Genomic DNA, 23,169 nt, shown 5'->3' with positions numbered 1-23,169 from the left:
TTGAAAAAGATGTTTGAAAAAGATGCTTGAAATTGATGAAAAGTGAAAGAAAAAGAAAAAGTGAATAAAAGCAAAAGTGTCTATTCTTTCCTTGATCTTTGTGTCAATCCCCCACCTTTTTAGAGTGTTGTCTAATCTTCTTTGTAGAGTGCTCCATTGTCCTTTATTGTCAATTCTCTTCTAGCTTAGTTTGTGAATATGTGTGAAATTCTCTCTTTTTGTTTACTTTCCATACCCTTTCTTTGTTTAACCATTTACCATTAGCCCCGTTACAAGCTGAATAAAGTCATATTTGATCATTTCATGCATTCCAAAGGTCGATCTAGTGGGAGTAAGAAAGGCAAGCCTATGAGATCTCATCTTTAGCCATGTTTTGCATAATCTCAACTTAGCACTTGTCACACAGGGTTTTCACCTAATCTAATAATTTTGGCACTTAGTTATTGGCTTGAGAAGGAAACTCATTTGTAAGGCCTAATTGATTCTTAAAATTGGACGGGTTATCATGAGTAGGTTTGTGGACTGTTTAGTGGTACAAGAGGGAAGTGGAATAAATGTTCATTGCTTGGGGGTGATTATTCTTGTCTTTGCTTGATGACAAGAAAAAGTTCTAGTGTGGGGGAGTTGATATATCTAATTCTTGACCTCTTTTTAGCCCTCATTTTAACTAATTTTGCTAACAAAGTGCTTTAACTTGAGTAGAATTTATGATTTTTTTGTGTGATTTGATGTTCTTAGATATAATGGGTCATAATGAGTCATTGTGAGGCTTTTTGGAGCATAATGGAACAAGTTTGGAAGCTAAGATGTCACTCAAGGAGGATCGAAGCAGCAACGATGCGAAGTAGGAGAGAAAGCTAAAAAAATGACCTCACACGGCCTCACACACGGCTGTGTGCAAGGCCGTTTTCCCCCGTCGCCAATCTGCTCAGTAGCGACACCACATGGCCGTGTACATGGTCGTGTGGGAGGCTGTTTGCTCTGATTTCTGCACAGTATTTAAGCCCAATTTAGAACCCTTAATAGCATAGACTAGCTCTATTTATTTTCCATAGCAAATATTAGCCTAGAATAACTTAGATCTACACTAGAGAACACATTGCAAGCTTCATTTTGTGGATTGGAGTGGATTCCACCAACTCTCTTCAACCTTTAATACTAAAAGCTTTCATTTCCTTTTCTTTATCTCTTCTTTACATTTATTATGCATTTATGATTTCTTTGCTTGATATTGCTACGTTTACTTTACAAATGAGTGAGTAGTCCTTTATTTGGGTTAGATTAGGTGTTTATTGCTTCTATTGATGCTAGCTATGTAGTTATTGCACAAAGGGGATTAACACCCATTTAAGGTTCTTGAGTTTGAGTTGGGTTATAATTCAATCTTTCAATAATTATTGCACAGTGATCATTGTTTGTCTTTGAAAAGTCTTTCATCACAATGGGAATTGGATGGAAGACTTGAGCCTTCTCAATCTCAAACCAATTTTCCCTTCTATGGAAATAGGGGTAGATTGGGGCAAGAACCTAGGGTTAATGTTATTCCCCCAATCTAAGTGTCAAATGCATTAATAGAGCAATACACCTAATTTAACCCATCTTTCCCATTTTGAATTACCTCATAGATTTAATCTTGTTTACCCTTTAATCCAAAACACCAAAAATATTCTAGTTTTAACTCCAATCCAAACATGATTTACTTGGATCCTTATGGATTCCAATACCTTGGTGCCTAGACTTTATGTAACCGCTCTCTACGTGCCATAAACCCCAATCTCTAGTGGAACGGCAATACAAACCCATTTTCACTATCACCACTAAACCATATCACGTTTTGGCGCCGTTGCTAGGGATTGGAAATTTGGTTGTATTGAGTTTTTACCTTTATTTTCTAGCATTAAGGCTAGTAAATCCTTAGGAGATCAAGTCTTTTATTTTTATTTTTGTTTTACTTTGCTTTAAGTTTTATTTTCACTAACCCATAACCCAAAGTGCTTCTAAGTTTGTGTTGTTGGTGTTTGTTGCTAGGTGTTCCTCTTGGTTTATGCACACAAGATCAAAGGGGAGTGTGAACTTGCTTCCCCTTAACCAAGAGCTCTTGAGGGACAAAAGAGATTTGCTTGGGTGGCTCAAGGAATACATTCTGGAAACCTCCTGAGTTGGATGACACAAATTATGCATTCTGGAAAACCAGAACGAATATCTATCTACAAGCTTAAGGGACAAGGATTTAGTGTATGGTGATCACCGGCTGGGAACCCCTAAAGATCAACAACGATGATGGTACAACAACCGTTAAGCCAGAGACTAACTGGACTGATGATGAAAAAAATAGATCAGATTATAACAACAAGGTGCTGAACTCCATTGTTCGTCTTCACTCTTGTTGTTGGTGTGCGAGAAGCCAAGAAAGGTTGAAAATCCTAGAAACCAGATTTGAAGGAACAGATGATGTTAAAAAATCTAAAAGTCAGATGGTATTGACAGAATTTGAACCACTCAGAATGAATGAGGAAGAGTCAATCACTGATTTCCACAGTAGGGCTCAAGATCTGATAAATTGAGTATTAATCTTGGGAGAACCATTCTCTAAATCACGTGTAGTGAAAAAGATCCTGCGTTCTCTCTCTAAGGACTTTCGAATGAAGGTAACTGCGATCCAGGAGAATCAAGGATGGGAAAAGAAATTAGTTGGAGAACTGATGGGAAGCCTACACACCTATGAACTTCAAGCTCTCGTTAATGAAAACCCTAATTTAGGCAAAAAGGGTAAAAATGGTCCATTCACTTGGGTGAGAACGTTTCTCTTATCTTCTGTACTTTGGTTGTTGAGTATAGTGGATTGGATGAACTGTGGCCATCCCCCAGACATAGATACTGAGTATTGAACATGGTTAAGTATATCGTGTGCCAGTTTTGTTTCTGCACTTTACTTTTTGCATTTTTATCTATACAACTGTTGCATAAACTGAGTGAAATATCAATCAAGGTTCATAAATGAAAATCTTTGTATAGACAAGGCAGAAACTTAATCAGACTTAATAGAATATTAGGGTTGGTAAGATTTCAAGCCAATTGTCATCGATATAACCAAAAACACCTAAAAGTGTGAATAATTGCATTAGTTGCACAAATATGCCTTATTAGAAAGATGTAATCAAATATACATCTAATAATACTAGGAAAGTCAAGCATTGTCTCAAAATACTTCTATAGATATGCCATCTACAAAGTAATCCTTTAGCATCCAGATACACATTCTTGCATGTTTTCATCAATGCCAACTCTCGATCCGTGACGATAACATGTGGGGTGTTGCATCCCTCAATTGTGGCTTTGAGACTAGTGGTGGGCACTTCGGGATTCGGTTCAGTTTTTTTTTTCGGTTTCGGTTTCGATATCGGTATTTTGGTATTACAAATAATGATACCATTCGGTTTTACAATAAAGTTCGGTTCGGTATGAAACGGTTCGGTTTCGGTTCGGAATTATTTCAGTTCGGGATCCGGTTCGTTTTAGGATGTTCAATTTTCAACATTTACTAATTTTCCAAACGACACACTACCAAACAATACATATTCGCATAATCTAAAGTCTAAAATATAAATATTACATAACAACAAAACAATTCAAACACAAAATTAACATAGCAATCCAAATTGTAAAGAAATATCTTGTTGATAACAAGATGAAGAATCCAAAGTGTCATTTGGAGTGTTTTGTTGATAACAAGATGAAGAATCATCCATCTACACAGTTAATATTTGAAAAACAATAATTATTAAAACAATAGTTTTGAAATATTCATAAAAATATTTCAAACACATGGCCTTGTAACAGAAGAAACAGAAATTCGTTCCAGTTTAAACTTGAATAGACATTCCAGTTAAACTAGAATTCCATTCCATTTAAACTGGAACGAATTCCAATAAATTCCAGTAAACTTCAAATTGGAATTTGAATTCCAATTGGAATTTCGAAATTCCATTTTCAATTATTAATTATTATTAGGGTTATTAATTATTATTATTTATTATATATATATATTTTAAAAAAAATAAAACGGTTTTCGGTTCGGTAAAAAACCGAACCGAACCGTTTGTTTGTTTGTTTGTTTGTTTGTTTTTTTTTTTTGTTTGTTTTCGGTTTATACCGAACCGAACCGAACTACTTCGGTTTGGTTCGGTTCGGTTTCCGAAGTGCCCACCCCTATTTGAGACAATTTAATGCCCAAGTATAACTGGACTCATTCTCTTTGTGTATGAAGGCGAACGCTTACAAAATGTCATGTTAGTCGAAGTTACACCAACAATTTCGACGAGGGGCATCAAGTACCTATTTGTTTTATATGTCGCATCTATCAACAAGACATGTGAAAATGCATGCCACTTCTTAAGAGATTTAGGATGAACAATGAACAAATCTTCCAACTCCCTTGTTGCATTATTAGTACGGCTATCATGCACATAACCATTGTCATGTAAAAAAGACAAAACAACTTGCATTTGAGTTTTACATGCTTTCCATCATCCGAAATTTTTGGCATGCATTGTTTATGTTTTTAGTAAAGGAAACATTATTCGGATTTTGCCTCTTCACAGGCATTAAAATATCTCACGGGTTCACATGCATTGCCGACAAATTTCCACTAATTGAACTTCATTTGCTGACAATCGCAATGTTGGAGAAAATGAGCTACTAATGAACAGAAAAATACAGGGCAATGCTTGGAATAGAAATAAAAACAAAGTTGTGTCGTGTTGTACACACTGTCTTAAGCGTGATTCAACTGGTGATGATGCAATCAAAATTAATCGATTTCACTCCCTAATGTTAACACAACGATCTATAAAATATGCACCTATTACTATATATTAGAACTTCATTCTAATTTGTGTATACTCAGAAGGTAAAGATGAGAAAAAAGAATAAAGATAATCTTGTAAGGAATATTGTGAGCTCTTCAAAATAGCAAAGTTAACTAGTTATTTACACTTGTAGTGGAAGCTGCAAGCATTTTCACCCACTCACCATCCACAAACAATATCCACCCACACTAATAATGAAGACACATTTATCACATGTTCTAAACAGAAATCTAATCACATGTTTTAAGGCAAAAAAATGTGACTAACGAAATAATTAGGACACTTAATGATGCGGATTAAAACATATTAACATGTGGTTAACAAGGATTAGGACATAACTTAGGATAATAATAAAATGATTTTGAAAGTCCGCTTCTTCACTTTGGATTTACTCAACACAATCACCCTTCAATCCAGAGCCTATTCAGTGATTCCACCATCGAAGAATAAAAAGTAAACAAAGGTAATACTTTTAGGGTGCGTTTGAAAATACAGAAAGTGATTTTTGGATATTATTTTTTGGGTTTTCAGTGTTTGGTAAGGGAAGGAAAATTATGGTCAATGGAAAATGAATTTCAGTCAAAGAAAAATTGCCTATGTTTTGATGGAAAATAACTTCTCTTTTTGAGGTGAAGTCATTTTCCAGGCACGTTCATCTTCTTGCTTCCACTTCTTGATGGGGAGCCAGCGAAAAATGTGATACCCTGATTTTTGTTAAGGAAAATAATTATTCAATTGGGAAATAGTGTTCATCTTTCTGAGAGAAAAAAAAATTCAATTATTGTTGAGATTTAAACATTTAACCCTTTCATTTGAATTCCAAGTAATTAACCATCAAACCATTAGAACTTTCATGTCTCCACTCTTCTTCAATTGTATATTATAGTGATAAAACTATTTTATAGTATAGTAAAAGAAAAAAAATATTTTGATTAAATATATATATATATATGTATTGTACGTATATTGTATATATGTATATGTTTTACTATGGACCATAAAGTTATATATATATATATATATATATATATATATATATATATATATATATATATATATATATATATATATATATATATATATATTTTAGTTATATATATTATATAAACATATATATATATGTGTGTGTGTGTGTGTGCGCGTACGTATATATTTATATACTTATTATAATAAAATATTTTATTTTTGATGGGAGATATTTTAATTAATCAAATTTATTTGTATAGATAAAGATTGGAAGTTACATAATTTTAAATTATCCTAGTTATTATTATATTTAATTATGATTGGATGAGGATGAAGGGATGCCTTCTTCTCCGTTCCAGCTCTGCTTTCTTCTCTCCTTACTACCTATAAATACTATGAGACTTCATAGACTTCTGCAACTCATATAAACACTAACAATCCGTCTCTCTATTGGTTATTAGTGCTTCCGCAATAATTTTAGTAAAATGTCAATTAAGAAAAATTAAATGATTTTTACAGTGGACATGAATAGGATCAAAGTTGAGGATGAAATAAGTCTATCTAAGAATAGATACCCTGGAAGATTTGATGTTTAACGATCATTTGATTGTAATTTATTTCAATTTGTATGTATTAAGTTTAAATTTGGATTATTTATTAAGAATTGTAATTTAGCCTTAGCGTTTGGGTATAGGAAAGATACCTGAGCGTGGCGGTAACACCTGTTTTCTATTGGTTAATAATGCTTTCGCAATGATTTTAGTAAAATGTCAATTAAGAAAAAAAATCAAGGAAATTTGGTTATGAAAATTGGGGTGTTACAAAAAAGCTCCTGGGCGACGACACCGGAGAGGTAAAGAATCTGGCCGTAGCTGAGGATTCCGGTCACGATGATGTCGTACCAAACAAGGTTCTCGAACTCGGTGGTGCAGGAGGTGGAAAGGTGGAGCTCGAAGCGACTGGAGACGTTGCCGAGGTAAAATTTGAGAATGCCATCCGAAAGTAGCCCCATGGGGAGGACATGGGCCGAGAAGAGGCGATAGATTGACGGGGGCGCCATTGATGTTCCGGAAAATAAACCAAACACACCAAGACAGTATTTTGGAGTGCAACTAAACACTAGAAATGAAGATGTTTTCTGAAAACTGACTCATTTTCCAAGTTTCCAAATGGAAATTGTAATTAACTTGTATTATTGTACATGTGCTTTGGCGTCTCTGTGTTGTGGCAGTGGCACTGTGCATGGCAACAAAATTCAAGCGATGAGACTATGAGATCGACATGTCCCATGCAGGGCCTTTTTTTTTTATTTGGGTGGCCCTGTGCTGGTAAATAATTGGGGCCCTATCAAAGTAAAAATAAACTGTGAATTGAAAAAAAATGCATAAAAGCTTAAACATATTTCAAACTTTATTTATTTTGAACAAATTTCTAAACATAATGCAAACTACAAATCTTTTATTTAAAAAGAGTTGTCCTTCTAGCATTCTTTGACGCAAATTCATCGATCAACTCTTCATAATCTACTTTATCCAAAAGAGCATTTTCAATAGAAATCATAGCTAATCCATTAAGTCGTTACAGGAGAGTAGAGCTATATATACTAGTGTAGAACTAACCCTAGCCACAGGTTACTGACACTAAAACCTAGGGCTAAGAGTAAATATCTCAACTAACCCTTATATCTCTAACACCCCCCCCCCCTTCAAGTTGGAGCATAGATTTCAACATGCCCAACTTGTTACATATGTGTCACATGAACCATAAGACTCCAAACCTAGAACTATAAGTCTTGAACCTTCAAACCATGTTGTGCCAAGTCATTCCACAATGCACCTTGTCCGCACCAACAAAGCTTCCACAAAGCTACAAACTAGGCCAAACACCACAACCGCAGCGCACCTACCTCTCACACCCCACACCCTTATCACCGCTGCTTAACACCGCAGCACACCAGCCTCTCACTCCACAAACCCTTATAACCGCTGCCTACCACCAGTGTTATCCCGTTTTCTTGTTGCGTAGACACAAACTGGTTCCTCATGAACCATTCTTTAGCCACCGGCCTTCCATAATAGCCACGACATATGCTAGGTCCACACCACCCCTGGCACCTGTGCTGCCTATCACTGCAACACCCCTGTACAAGGACTGCCTGCAACTCTCACACCTTGGCACCACTCCACATATGATACTAACCTCATATTAAATTAACTTAAATAATCCAGAAAAATACGATAAACCAAACATAAACTTTCAAGACTTATTGACACGATAAACCAAACCACTCAAAACAAAAAACCTACTGCAACCTACTGTCTCATTATTTATTAGTTTCATCAGACCTCATCAGACCTACTACTGCCTGCACCATACTTTCCATTGCCTTCATCATAAACTGCCGGCCACGACCAATTCCACACCGCCGGCCATGTCCAATTCCACACCGCCGGAAACCTTCGCCAGCTACCACTGCTGCTGCTGCCAGGACCATTTTGCTGCGCTGAAATATGGAAGAGAGAGAGATGAAGCTTCGAAAACTGATCAAGACTCGCACAAGTGACACTATCAGGAAATGGGCTCATCAAAACGAGACCAACGAGACAAATTTCTGCTGGACACCTCGCCGGACCCCACGCGCCGTCACACGCCGGCGCGTGGTTGTCGGAGCTCCGGTCGACGAAGGCGCGTGGCGGCGCGTGGATGCTCCGTTCTCCGCGAAACTTCTGTCGGTTGCTCGCCTCCTTGCGCCGATCAATGCCCAGTAGGCTCTGATACCATGTTAAACAATAGAATAATAAAACTAAGTATTCGTATATATGTTCTGTGTATCTATGTACAGGAGAGTAGAGCTATATATACTAGTGTAGAACTAACCCTAGCCACAGGTTACTAACACTAAAACCTAGGGCTAAGAGTAAATATCTCAACTAACCCTTATATCTCTAACAGTAAGTAAAACTTCAACAATTTCAACTTGGAAAAACTTCTTTCTGCAGATGCAACAGTAACAGGAATAGTTAATAAAATTCTGTATGCAATAATCGCATTAGGATAACAATCAAACAGCTTCAAATCTTTCAAAATTTCAATGGGTCTTTTTTTTTTTCATGTCCATATAACTCTCTTCTTAATTTTAACTCCACATACAACTCATCTCCATTAATATCTGAATGTCCATTATGCGTAAGAGCATTTGCAAGACGACTACAAGAAGACTTCAAGCTCATATCATCTAAAGAACTTAACCTATCAGAATTAAACAAGAAACCAAATATTTGATCATACTTTTGAAATTGCTCAAACCTGCTCTTAAGAGAAACAATTGCTTGATCAACAATGAAAAGAAAATAGTTAACTTTTAATGATTCTTCTGCAGTTAATGAAACTTCTAATGATTCAACTGAATTTTCATCAAAGTGTTTTTTTCTACGAATTTCACGTCTCTTATGAAAAACGGGGTTTATATCCATTTTAATAGCAATTTCCTTGGTAGAATCCAGAGCATCATTAAAACTACTATCTCTATACTTCTCAAAAAAGAAAATCAACTCCTCAATTTTTTGGACAGCAACATCAATAAGCATGTCTTTGGATTGCAAGTACTTGCTAACAAAATTAACATGATACAATATTTGAAACCATATAACTATAGCAATCAAAAATTCAAAATCACCAAGCTCATTTGTTGCTAAAGATTTAGCTTCACTTCTTACTAAGGAATCACCATCAACATCTGCCACTTGAAGTAAAGCCTCTCGTATTTCTACCATTTGAAATCTTATTGCTTGAACACTCTCAACACGACTCTCCCAACGAGTGGAAGACAATGACTTAAGAGTTAAACCATGTATATTATCTTTCAAAATATCCCATCTCTTGGTAGATTTTGCAAAAATTGTATATATGCGTTGTATAACTCCAAAAAAATCTTTGGCTTTATTACAAGAATTTGCCATATCACAAAGAACCATATTAAGACTATGGCAACCACATAGAGTATAAAAAGCTCTAGGATTTTCATCTAAAACTCTTTTTTGCACACCTTGATGTTTACCTTTCATATTTGACCCATTATCATAACTTTGCCCACGTATATCAGAAATATTAAGATCAAGAAGGCACAATTCATTTTGCAAAGTACTAAAAAGACCTAGACCAGTTGAATCATTCACATTCAAAAATCCTAAAAAAGACTCCTCAATGTTAACTTGATGTGTAGAGACATCCACATATCTTATTAGTAATGACATTTGTTCAGTGTGGCTAACATCAAGAGTACAATCAAGTATTACAGAAAAGTATTTTGCTTGCTTTATTTTTTTTAATATTTCAGATTTTATAGAGGAAGCAAGCAAAGATATTAACTCATTTTGAATGCTATGACCAAGATAATGAAAGTAAATTTCTTCATTTTTAATACGCCTAACATGTTCTTGGATAATAGGGTCAAATTCACTCACCATCTCAACTAAGCCTAAAAAGTTTCCATTACCATTTTGATACAATTTCTCATTAGTTCCACGAAAGCATAAATTATGCTTGCCTAGAAACTTGACAAAAGAAATAATCCTTAACAAAACTTTTTCCCAATGATCTTTCTCTTTCTCAATTAATTCTTGAGCGACTTTGTCAATGGTTTGATTTTTATTAAACCTTAGACGCAAATCATACCAAGTCGTCATATTTTTAATATGCTCCATACATGTCTCATGTTCTCCAAGTCTTTCACCAATATGAGCCCAATCTTTGAAACCCTCATTTGTTAATTGACCTTTACCAATACCCTTTTAAAGATTTTGCAACAAAAACAAAAAACTCTATCAAGATGTTTTGAATACACTAGCCATTCTCTATCACATCTTTCTCCATTTGATAAGAACCTAGTATACAAATTTGCGGTAAACCGCCTAGAAAACTTATCTTTTGGACATTTTACAATAGAATTGTCTCTCTTAGGACCCTTGATTGCTAATAAATCAATCATTTTCGAATCAAGTCTATCCCAATTTCTTGGATCAAAAATATCAAGCAAATGAAAAGTTTCACATGAATAATCTTGGCCAACATTACAATCGTCAGTTTCATTTAAAACATCATCATCATTGTTTTATTCAAATTGTCATTCTCTACTTCATTAATATTGTTATCAACATCAACATTAACATCAACATCCACATCAACATTTGGATTTTCAGAACAAACTTGTGGTCTAATTACAAACTTATCTAATGCTCCTCTTTGTAATCGTTGTACCTCTTCATTTTTTGTTTTGTTTCTTACGTTTTTCATAGCCAGATTTATATTTTCTAATGCCAGGAGTCATAATATTAATATGTAAATAAATTTGAAACCAAATAAGTGACCGGCAGTGCACATGCAGACAATAAATCACACAGGATATTGAGCAATTGAGCAAAACAGCAATGTACATGCAGACAACAAAAACATAACAGTATAACACATGCAATATTAGAGGTTTAATGTAAAAAAGATTGAAACAACCTGACCGAAATTCGAAAATCGCCAATGCCAATCGGAAATTGAAACCTGAAATTCTGGAAAGCCGGTGCCCGGATATTATCGGCTTCCTCGCAAGACGCCAGTCGCTCCCAAAACCGTTCTCGCTGTCGCTTCACTCGTGGTTACGGAGTAGAATGTCAGCCTTCCGCAGTTCCGCGCCACTTCCGCGACTCCTCCTCGTCGCTTCACGCCAATAGAATTTTGCCATCTCTTTAGTCTTCACACGTGACGAGTCGTCTCCTCGCGTCGCCTCGAAGAAACGGAGAGAAACGGACAATTTGCTTATTTGCGTATAAATTTACGGAGTGAATGCGTGAATATTACTGAGTATAATTTTTTTAATACATATAATAGTGGGCCTAGGGCTGGACTAGGGGCCCCCAAAATTTGGGGGCCTTGTGCTATTGGGCAGCTTGCACAGCCTAAAATCTGGCCCTGGTCCCATGGCGTCCCAACTCCCAATAGTCGATTTATTCTTTTTGTTTTTCATTTTCTAAACGAAAATGTTATATGTATTTTCATTCTCTATTTCAACTTTTACTTCATACTTAAAATTTTGATGTAGACAATTTTACAAAAAGGGTACATATGAAAAAAAAAACTTATTAACGTCTATCACATCAGAGAATAAATTTGGGTAAGATTTGGGGTAGATGTAGTATAACTTATAAAAAAAATACGAATGGAGTAACAAATCTGACCTCTAATAATAATTTATTGGCATATCCCGCCCGCCAACTCCCAGTCCAATTTGTAGTGTTTAGGTGAGAATTATTTATATTATTGAATTGGCACTCCAAATGTGGAAAACATGTTAGTGGTGCACCTTGCACAAAGCACACCTTAGCTTCTAATTTTCTAAGGAGGCAAGGTAGGATAAACTTGGAATCTTACTGGTAGGCTATTGAATCACACGTATGTTATGACCAAGAAGAATAATATAAAATCTATCCGAAATCACAAGTATGTTATGACCAAGAATAATATAAAATCTATCCGAACTCCCAAGTTGACGCCGTTTCGGGACGTTACTGAAAAATCGGCACTTTTTAAATAAGCAATTAATGAACTTCTCTCTAGTACCATAATTTATACAGTTGCGTGTATCATAAATACAATATATATTTTTAATATATTAAAAACATATTTTTATACTAAATTTACATTATTTAATAGTATACAAAATAATATATTTTCAGTATTTAAATAATATATTTTCAGTATTCAAGTAATATATTTTTTTAAAATAAAATATACATTTATAATATTTTCTCTATCTCATTTTGTTTGTCTGGTTCGGTTAACAATACTTGACTGAAGATATTTTTTAATTTAATTTTTCATAATATTAAGATTAGTATTAGTATACAAAATTTATATATTTAGAAACTACATTAAAAGTACTATCAAACACAAAAAAATAAATTTAAATTTAAAAATAACTAAAAATTACTAAAGAAAATAAACAATAAAGTAAAACTTGACCAATGAATAGTAAACCGAATAGATAGATGAGACGGAGGGAGTATACTAAACGTACATTATTTGATAGTATACAAAATAATGTATATTCAGTACTCATATATATATATATATATATATATATATATTTGGACTTTATAATTTCTGTTTTTTATGTTTGTAGTGTTGTTATGGTATTGCGTTTGTATATTATTTATGGATTTATTATTATATGTATTATTTTAATTGAATTTATTATTATAAGTATTATTTTAAAGATTTAAAACTTTAACTTAAAAAACTTTAGTTAATCGGTTAACTGATCGATTAAACGAAAAAATTTCAATTATATTAATTTGGTAATACAAAATTTGATTCGGTTACCGGTTAAATCTTTACAAATGTAGATTAAAACGATTCGATTGATGGAACGGATAACTGATTTCACACCCCTATGGCCCTACGTACATGTATAATTTTAAACGGCGTTTTGGACCGTCAAGTCATTCAACTTTTGGATCGACAGCTGAGTAGATTCTGACTGTGGATTGGGCGGGGAACCATCTTACTATCTTCGCCCCAAACTAACACACTATAAAACGGAGGGAGTTTCTAGCAAAGGCTCTGAATATCCCAAGATCTCTGTTTAGTTGCTTTGGATTTCCTCTCTCTACAACGAAGCTCTTCCTCTTCTATATCTATCTCCAATAAATCTGTATTGTATGGCCGCCAATTTGCCGTGCCGCGGATTTGCTAAGAGATTTCTGAGCTTCGTCAGCTCGAGCACTCGCAATCCTGCCTTCTCTCCTTCCCGCATCTCTGCTAGGTATATACTTCTGTTATGTATTTGATTGTCTGTGATACATGTTTAATTTGCTTACATTTATATGTAATTGTTAGTGTATATCTCTAATGCTAGCTAATTTCTCCTATGCGAACAATATTTTTGTTTTTTTTTGGTTTCGTTTGAAGATCAGTTTGAACATGACATCAATGTTTCATGAATCACGAGTAGATGAGAAAACAAGTACTTGAACTAATTTGATTGCTAGGGTTTGGAGTTTGGTGTTGATCCGTTCATATTTATAAGGGAATTTCTGTAAATTTCATAGGATTTGCAGTTTGAAATTTGAAATGTAGCAATTGTGTTTCACGAGAAATTCTTATATACTCATGACCGGAATTGTGCTTGAACTTTATAGAACTAGTATTGATTTCGTCTATCTTTTAACATATTCTGTTTTTTAAACTCTGGAATTGGATATTTTAAAAGTGAAATTACTGTGCTTAAGGCTTATGGAGGCAGGCAAAAAAAATGCTGTACTCTGAGTTTATAATTATTAATGTTAGGAATGAATGCTTATCGCCAAAAGCTATGGCTCACAGAGAATACTTAACTTTATTTCCTTATATATACTCTCACATTTCGAGAGAAGGGTGCTGGACTTAGTACTTCACCGGCTTCCGTTCAACAATTCTGAAACCACCAATTGTTAGACTTACCCTTTACCGACCCCAACCAAAAATAAAATTTTCTTGTTTGTACGTGCAGGAGGGCTGTACATGTGTCTGTGTATGACAAGAACCAGGAAGAACATGTTCATTATCCATCAATTGTCCCAGACGAAGAAATCCAAAACCAATCTGCCAAGTACTGGACTCCTCACCCACAAACTGGAGTGTTTGGACCACCCACCAATCACACTCTTACTGCTGCTGACTTCCACACCGTAGCTGCAGGCGCTGGTCACTCAGTCTTGGAGCTGAAAGCCTTCTTCCGTCCCCTTGAGGATTTGGAGAAACCACCCCATTCTGCCTTCTAGAAGATATATAAATTCTTTCCCAATCATAAATAAAAAAAATATATATGCAAACAATAGGGAAAACAATTTATGTACATTAGCAATAGAAAGGTACTAAGGTTTATAATCTTTCTATGTCATTATGGTGTAGTAATGTTCTTAACAGCAACTATCGATGTTGAAAGAAATTTCAACACTGTTATTTTATTACAAAGTCCTCTGCTCTGCAGTACGTTCAAATGCCTAGATTTGCTTTCAGTCTCAAAGATCTCTGCAATATTGTTTTTTTTTTTTTGAAGGTAAATGTAGCTATTCCATTAATTCATAACATAAAACGTTTAATCAACGATCAATGAAATGGTAAACCATTCCTTACAGTCAGACATAGAAACAACTTTTCTAACTATGCTATAGAAAACTTGAATCGCAGACTGTTTGAAGCTATGTTCCTTCAAGGAGCTTAAAGCTTCATCAAATATCTGGGTCTTCATCATCATTTTTTTTACTCGTCCCAGGATAAGATCAACACTTGCCGAAACCAAACTAAACGATTTATGCTAATGATAATGAAAAGCTCGTGAAAGTAACGAGAGGAAAAAGCCCGTGAAAGTAACGAGAGGAAAACACAATAATAGAGAAAATAAAAAGTGGTAAAGCCAAAGTAGGGTTGGGAGTTCAAGACTAAACACAAATCCCAATACCTACCTACTATTATTTTATTAAAGGGAAAGAAAACGGAAGAAGAAGATCTATGGCGGTGGTCGGAGGCAGACGGAACTGCGACGGTGGTCGAGGCGGAAGAAGAGCGAGAGTAAACGTAGAAAGTGACCAAAACCGCCGGCTCAAAGCTCCATTAGAGCTCCGGCCGGAGGCCGGCAGTGGAAGCCGAAGTTGAGCAGCAGAGAAAAGCTTTTTGTTTTAATATGCCGAAGTTGTGCAATATTGTTAATATGCCTTTATTAGAATATGTAAAGTTCATCTCCAACAAAACAAAATTGGGGATCGAATATGTTGCACCGAAATAAAAATTAAAAAGGGAAAACACCAATGTAAAAAAAAATGTAGAAAAATGGAACATTGGGAAACGGATATATATATATATATAAAAGGGTACATTTGTATTTTTGTATTTAATATGTACAAATATTAATTATCTTCTATTTGTTTCATGAAAAATGAAAATGCATAACAGTACTAAATAAAACTTTTAAAACTAATGTATTACATTAGTACTCCGTAATGTTTGATCAATATAGTCTAACAGACTAACAATACTGAATAGAATCTACGAGAAATTTAACCTTGTAGTAGCAGAAGCGGAAGCAATGTTCATCTCCAACCATAATTGATAATTGATATCTAATTGATATCTTGTTGTGTTGCCTATTGAACAGTAGACTTAGTGTATGGGTATTCTTCTGGATAGTATGGATATCATAATTTTAGGTGCTATATAATGTATGTCACGTATCCCATCATTACAAACTTTATATAGACATAGTAGTGGAATACAGATTAACCATAGATGTACAGTCTAACCAAATTACTTAATGGACCTAGTTCACTTGCACCACATAATTAAAACTCATAATGTAATATATAATATAATATTATACGGGAAAATCTTACAGTAATACATAGTTAAATATTACAACATCTAGTTGACAAATAATCAGCTGGTGGGTGTGCTAGAGGACATCTTTGTGATGCTAGACCAATATTTTATCATGGGTGACTTAGTCATTTTGTATATTGATGAAGAATCCACGGTATTAGAGCATCCTTATCAATAGAGTTTTTTCGCGGTAATTGAGTAGTTTTTGTGAGTGTGATTTGGAAAGAGAAAATGAGAAAAGCGGAAAAAAAAACAAATCTAATTTAAAAAAAAAAAATTAATAAAAAGATTACTTTGTTCACGTCCAGCATGTGAGCCTTTTAATTATTTACTCTGCAAAATTACTGTACTATGGTGCTTCACTTGCCGTTGCTTCAGTTCCATTCTCTCTCCCTCTCTCTTTCATGCCAAGTGGCTTTAACATCTCACATTATCTATGTATTCTCCCCTGATGGGGATGCTCTTAGTCATTTTATGCAAGGGCAATGGCAAATGTCCAAAAAGGGAAATTCACGATAGATATTGTAGACACCAAGATGGAATAAAAAATATTCAAGATGATCAATTGCCACCCCTCCTATGTTGGTGAATGCCAAATGGTAGATGGAATTGAATATTGTATGATTGAGGTATTTGAAGAAGATCGAAATGAATGATCTATTTGAGACAGGATAAAAAGAAATCATTGAAGAAGAAAATGATGCTTGCTTTGTTGAAGAGTCAAAGAATGGTTTGTAAGGATTTGAGGAAGAATTTGAGCAACATCTGAACATCATGTTGAAGATTTATATAGCAATAGGTTGTTAACTTTTATATATATGTGGCTACCAGGAACATAGATAATAATTTGTTGTTATGAAATAAATTTATTATTTGAAGTTGTTAGGAACTTGTTAATCAAGAATGTTGATTATCTGGTTATTTATTGAGAAGAACCAATGATAAATTATTTTGAGCCAAGATTAGTTAGGTTTTAATATATGATGTTCCAACGAAAGTTTATGGTAACGTTTGAGTAAGTTTAAGATCTCACATTCCCACCAAATAGTAGACTTTGGGTTTGGAAAATCATACGATCTTCCCAGGCCAAATGTTAGATCTTAGGTATCGGTAGATATTTTGGAAGATCTTGGGGAATAATGAAAAATTAAAATATCTTTCCAAATGGTAGATCTTAAAATATCTAGGGATACTTTGTGAAGATCTTGGGAGTTAGAATAAAACTGACACCAGAAACCAATAAACTAGTTGATCCTCTCATGTAATATCTGTTGATGAAGATATACTAAAAAATCTTTTGATGTAAGATCTACCTATGCATGTTTACTAATAAAATATCTATATGCTAGACTAGTTTTATTATATTTATTAATATAATAAATTTTTGATCAATTTTTGCAAATATTTAATAATAATTTAAATGTTAAATTTAGATTATTGTTTTCTTCATGGGTGGTTGGTAACGAAATTTTTTGAAGACTTCTAGTAACCGCCCATGATCTCCATGTGTAAGGGCGAGTTTTATCATGGGCGGTTACTAGAAGTCATCAAAACATTTCCATGTGTATGATCTCCATGTGTAAAACAATATATAGCACATTGCACATACATAGTGATTTTTTGAAGACTTCTTTTACACATGTGATTTTTTGATAAAACACATGGAGATCATACACGTGTAAAATTTCTAATGAAATTTTTTGAAGACGACTTTTATCTCACAAGTTTTATCTAAGATTAAGTTATTCATACATAGTGATTAAAAACTTCTAAAATAAAATTTAAAAAAAAAAAAACTTCTAAAATAAAAGTACAAATTAAAATAAACGCTTGAAGTTATTATATTGATTCTTTGATTTCATTGTGTTTTCACCTAATTTTTATTGTCCACAACACATCATAGCTGCAATTGCAACTTGCAAGGCTACAACCCCATTTTTGTTAAGGATGTTAGAGTGGTCAATAATCAAGCTAGAATTTCCACGGAATGACATTATGGTGATTTATCCTAGTTAGTTACTATTAATGTGATAATGAATTGACTCTTTGAACTTCATGTAATATTGTGGACCATGGAATGAGCTTTGTTTTAGTTTCAATTTTCACACACTAGTTTTATTATAGTATCATTTTAATTAAAAGTCATGTATTGTTACCAATTTCATTTCATATACCCAATAGGTCCATTATAACAACACTAAAATATCATTTTAATTCAAAAACGTCATCGTTTGACAATATAAATATCTGTATGAGCTCTGCTATTCGGTTTTATTTTATACATACAATAAATTCGGTATAGTAACACTAAAGTATATCTCACACACACACACACACACACACACGTATATATATATAGAGAAAATGCCCAAAATGGTCCTCCGACTATGGCCTTTTCTTAATTTAGTGCCTTGACTTTTAATTGCACCCAAAGTGGTCCCTAGACTATTCAATTTTAAGCCAAAAAGGTCATCAGTTAGACCAGACGTCAAATGGGTGTTAAAATGAAGGGTAAAATGGGTAATTCAGTGTTGGTCTCCAGTTTCCGGCGCCGCAGGGGAGGCGGATGCTGTTATAATATGGGGAAAACAGAGACCTGGAATGATTCCAAGCGCTCTAAGCCCGTCGACGTTACAGAGACCTGGTTGAACGGATCCAAAATTTACGCCGGTGGCCAAGCTGATCGGAGGAGCAATGCAGAGAAGAAATCGTCCGATCTGAACGGATTCAACGGCAATCCATAAGAAGATGTGAATGAGGAGTTAAAGAAGGCGTTAAAATCCAGCACTGGCGCATAAAACTAATCGAAACTACTGGAAAATTGAAGGTTTTGTTCAATCCATTCTTCAAATTCGCAGCCGGGTCTTCCTCTGATAATACAAACTAGTATAATGAAGTTCTATATGAGCAAAATCGGATTTTGATAATAAACACTTCAAATTTATATCCCTCTAAAAGACAAGCTCGTGAGGTTTCATACCTGCTTGCAGAGAGAACATTGCGCCCAAAGAAACCTTCAAATCTGGAACAGTGTAGATAGCTTTGACTAATGGCGCATCTACAACTTTCTAGTCATCTTTCTTCTCTTGAGATATGACATTCTTCTCCTCTTTGTCAGACTGAAAGAACTCTCCTTCCATCTTCTTCTTCTTCTTCTCGGCCTGCTTACCAAAGTACTTGTCATCTATCTTCTCAACATTGACCCCAGAGGAACTCCATTGATCTAGAAGGGTCCGGTAACAAGGAGCAACCCGGAAGGGAGTTGTTCCAGGAACACAACTCTCTTGCCCTTGAACCTGCGGGCGAGTGAGTTCTTCTTCTTCTTATCGGCTTGTGCGTGTTTACAAGGGGCTTCTTAACATCGTCCTCGGGGTAAAACTTGGGTGGCTTCTCGGCGGTAGGCGCCGCGGGGTAAAACTTCGGTGGCTTCTCGGCGGCCGGCGACTCAACTGGCCCCTTGTCGTGGCAGGGGAATGCGCCACCGTTTTTGGCCTTGATAGCCCATAAACCCCTCTTGCGGTACATCTTCGAGCGCGAGTACTTGCTGACGCCCCTGATGAGCTCCGGATTCCGCGCCTTGGCCGCCATTATAGAGAAGCAAAGGATCCTCCTTCTCAACGCGAAGTCTTCTGAATCCCAAACCCTATAATGAATGAAACATTGTTGGATTTGATTGGGTTTTTGCTAATTTGGGGAAGAAACTCCCTGGTCAAAGGTCTCCAATGACAAAGAGCATGAATTGTCCTTTTTGCCCATCTATTTAACGGCATGTTAACACCAAAGCTAACGGAGATCAAATTGGCTTAAAATTGAATAGTCTGGGGACCACTTTGGGTGCAATTAAAAGTCAAGGCACTAAATTAAGAAAAGGTCATAGTCGGAGGACCATTTTGGGCATTAACTCTATATATATATATAGAGTCATGATCAGGTGCGGCCGTGCTCTCCCGTGCGGCCGTGCGGTTCACACCACTCAATGTTACGAAATACACCACTCAATGTTAAAAAACACATCACACAAATCTGCACTGTGGTGTGTTTCTTAACATTGTGGTGTGTTTCATTGTGGTGTGTTTCTTAATATTGAGTGGTGTATTTCGTAACATTGAGTGGTGTGTGACCGCACGACCGCACTTGAAATTAGTTCTATATATATATATATATATATATATATACGGGTTCCTGTGCGGTTGGCCTTCTCCGGTGCAGTTGTACGGTTGTTTTAGGTGCGTAGTTTCCCTTCCTAAGGTGCGTAGTTTTCCTTCTTAAGTTACGTGGTTTATGTGCTTAAGGTGCGTCAGTAGTGAAACTTAAGGTGAGTGAAACTAAAGCTTAAGGTGCATGATTTTCTTTCTTAAGGTGCGTGAATTGTTAAAACTTAAGGTGCACTATTTTAAAACCTTAGGTACGTGGTTTGTGTTCTTAAGGTGCGTCAGCCTAAAGGTTTAGGTGCGCGTGATTTTTGCTTTTAAGGTGCTTTGTTTGTGTGCTTAAGGTACGTAGTTTGTGTACTTAAGGTGCGCCATTGTAATGCTTAAGGTGTGTAACCGCACGGGAACCCTTCTCCGCACTTGAACCCTTCCATATATATGTGTGTGTGTGTATGTGTGTGTGTGTGTATAGGGTCCGGTTCACATGAGTACCTATCCTTATGTGAGGACGTGAGGACGTGAGGACTAATCTAGACCATTAAATCAGAATGAAGTACGATTGAGATTAAAAAGAACAAATTACACGGATTAAGGAAATAAATCCCTTTAAAATATTAAAAAATATATAATTAGGGGTAAGTTAGTCTTATTAGAAGCTGTGCATTCCTATACAGAATATCATGCATTCGTATATCGAATGTTGTGCATTAGTAACTCTCTGATTGTGCATTCAAACACCGTCAAAAAATTCTACTATAGATATCCCAATGGCTTACGATGTACTACACTAAGTGCACTAATGCACAGCTCACCGGCCTACGATGCATAACTCACAACACTGGGTTGCACAACTAGCACACCAGAATGTACAACAACCGTACTACTACCCAGACATATGTACATGTACTCCAACATCCATATATAGGCAATATTATACTAAAAAGAACGGGCAAAAAAATAAAAAATACTGATCACTTTGCATGGACGAACACTCAATTGCTAATGAAGAAATCACGACTCCAAATCACAACGGTACGGTGATGATCCAAGAAAATAGGAAACCAATTTGGCCAAAGATTACCCATGCGTTCACACTTAATAAAATACAAAAAGACAATACTATCCCCACTTTAACAAAAAAAAAATCAATCCGGCCATTTCATCTTAGGAAATCAAATCTTGGTCCTCATTTGATATGATATATTATATATATATATATTCCATACACATATATATTACATACACATATATATTTGTATGAGTTCTACTATTTAGTTTCATTTTTTACACCAATATTATCAATAAGTTTATTATAATAATACTAAATTATCATTTTAAAGATTAATTTTATAATATACATATTTGTGGAATGTGGTGTATCATCATACTATATATGGATCATGATCTACCGTATCACGATTCATCATATTTCCTATCCAATCTTTTTGGGAAGATAGGGGAGAAAGACCAAGGGGTTGTTTGGTTGAGTGTAGTTTGAGGCGAATTGCAATTCATTGAATTTAATTCAATGAATTCCCAAACTACATTGTTTGGTTGGAGGGAATTGCAATTCCGCCGAATTGCAATTCCCTCCAAATGATGAATTACCATTCATGGGTACCCCCGATGAATTGCAATTCAATGGAGAGGAGGGGCAATTTTGTTGGTGTAAAAACAATTTTGCCTCTCCTCCCATACCTTTTGTCTTTAAAAAAAATTGAAAGAATTATTATTATTATTATACTTATTATTATTATTATTATTATTATTATTATTATTATTATTATTACAACATCTATTACAACATAAGAGCATTTTAGTCATTTTATTGTTTCTTACATTTCAACACCATTTACTCCTATTCCTGCATACCAAACACTGTAATTTTAATTCCTACTTTATTCATTGATTTGCAATTCCACCGAAGCTAAGAGTGGATTATTCATCCTTCATCAAAGGTTGTAGGTTACATGCATACTTCCAATTATCGTAAGGATTATTCATTCTTCATCAAAGGTTGTACGTTACATGCATACTTCCAATATGTCGCTCACCCAGCTGACTAGGAGGGGGGCTAATAGGCAATCAACACCATAGCCAAGACATAGGAAGGCACGAAGACATGAAGCCACTAGGCGTATGCGGCAGGCTATTGTAGATCACGACGAGTGCAAGTCCTTCTAGATGTAGCTGACTTGGTTGAAGAAATCAAGGACCATCCCCAGAAGTTAGAGGGGAAGGAAAAACCGACCACTAAGGCCCTACTAGCTTCATCACCCTTACATATTTCAAATTGCTCGCGCACACTTTGTATTTCAAATCGGGGGACCCGCGGGACCACCTGGTAAGTTTCCAGGTGAAGATGCAGGTGGTCGGGGTAGAAGACCCCATGTTTTGCGGGGTGTTCTTCTCTATGCTATCCGGTTCCACCCAACAATGGCTTTTATCTTTGCTTCCGAAGTCGGTCACGAGCTTTAAAGCCTTATCCAACCGGTTTCTAATGCACTTTGATGAGAGCATGAAACCCAAGAAGTATTTCTCATATTTAGCCTAGGTAAGGCAGAAAGAAGGAGAGAGCCTGCGCAATTACATTATGCGTTGGAAGAAGGAAGCGCAGTCAGTAGAGGGCCTGGATGACAAGATTACCTTAACCCTATTTATTGAATCTTTGCGCGCTAATGGCCAGTACAGTAAGTTGCGTGATAATGTCCCAGAAACCTACGCTTAGGCTCTCCAACGGGCCAACTAGCTTACTGTAGCGTAGGCTTCTAGGCTCTTGTGGT

The 23,169-nt window shown here is 35.4% G+C and overlaps 1 protein-coding gene and 2 pseudogenes across 1 annotated transcript; 1 reads left to right on the top strand and 2 right to left on the bottom strand.

Moving 5' to 3' along the window:
• Positions 1 to 7,761: 7,761 nt before the first annotated feature.
• Positions 7,762 to 11,126, bottom strand: LOC116013108 (annotated as a pseudogene).
• A 2,309-nt stretch (positions 11,127 to 13,435) lies between these two features.
• LOC116012445 (late embryogenesis abundant protein At5g17165-like) lies at positions 13,436 to 14,886 on the top strand. Its single transcript, XM_031251976.1, has 2 exons — positions 13,436 to 13,644; positions 14,371 to 14,886. The coding sequence occupies exons 1-2, from the start codon at positions 13,541 to 13,543 to the stop codon at positions 14,639 to 14,641; spliced, it is 375 nt and encodes a 124-aa protein (XP_031107836.1). The 5' UTR covers positions 13,436 to 13,540; the 3' UTR covers positions 14,642 to 14,886.
• A 4,300-nt stretch (positions 14,887 to 19,186) lies between these two features.
• LOC116014490 lies at positions 19,187 to 19,823 on the bottom strand (annotated as a pseudogene).
• Positions 19,824 to 23,169: the final 3,346 nt, after the last annotated feature.

This window comes from Ipomoea triloba, chromosome 3 (genome assembly GCF_003576645.1).
Source record: "Ipomoea triloba cultivar NCNSP0323 chromosome 3, ASM357664v1".
In the NCBI taxonomy this organism is placed as follows: Eukaryota; Viridiplantae; Streptophyta; class Magnoliopsida; order Solanales; family Convolvulaceae; genus Ipomoea; species Ipomoea triloba.
This window is presented reverse-complemented; position numbering and strand designations above follow the sequence as displayed.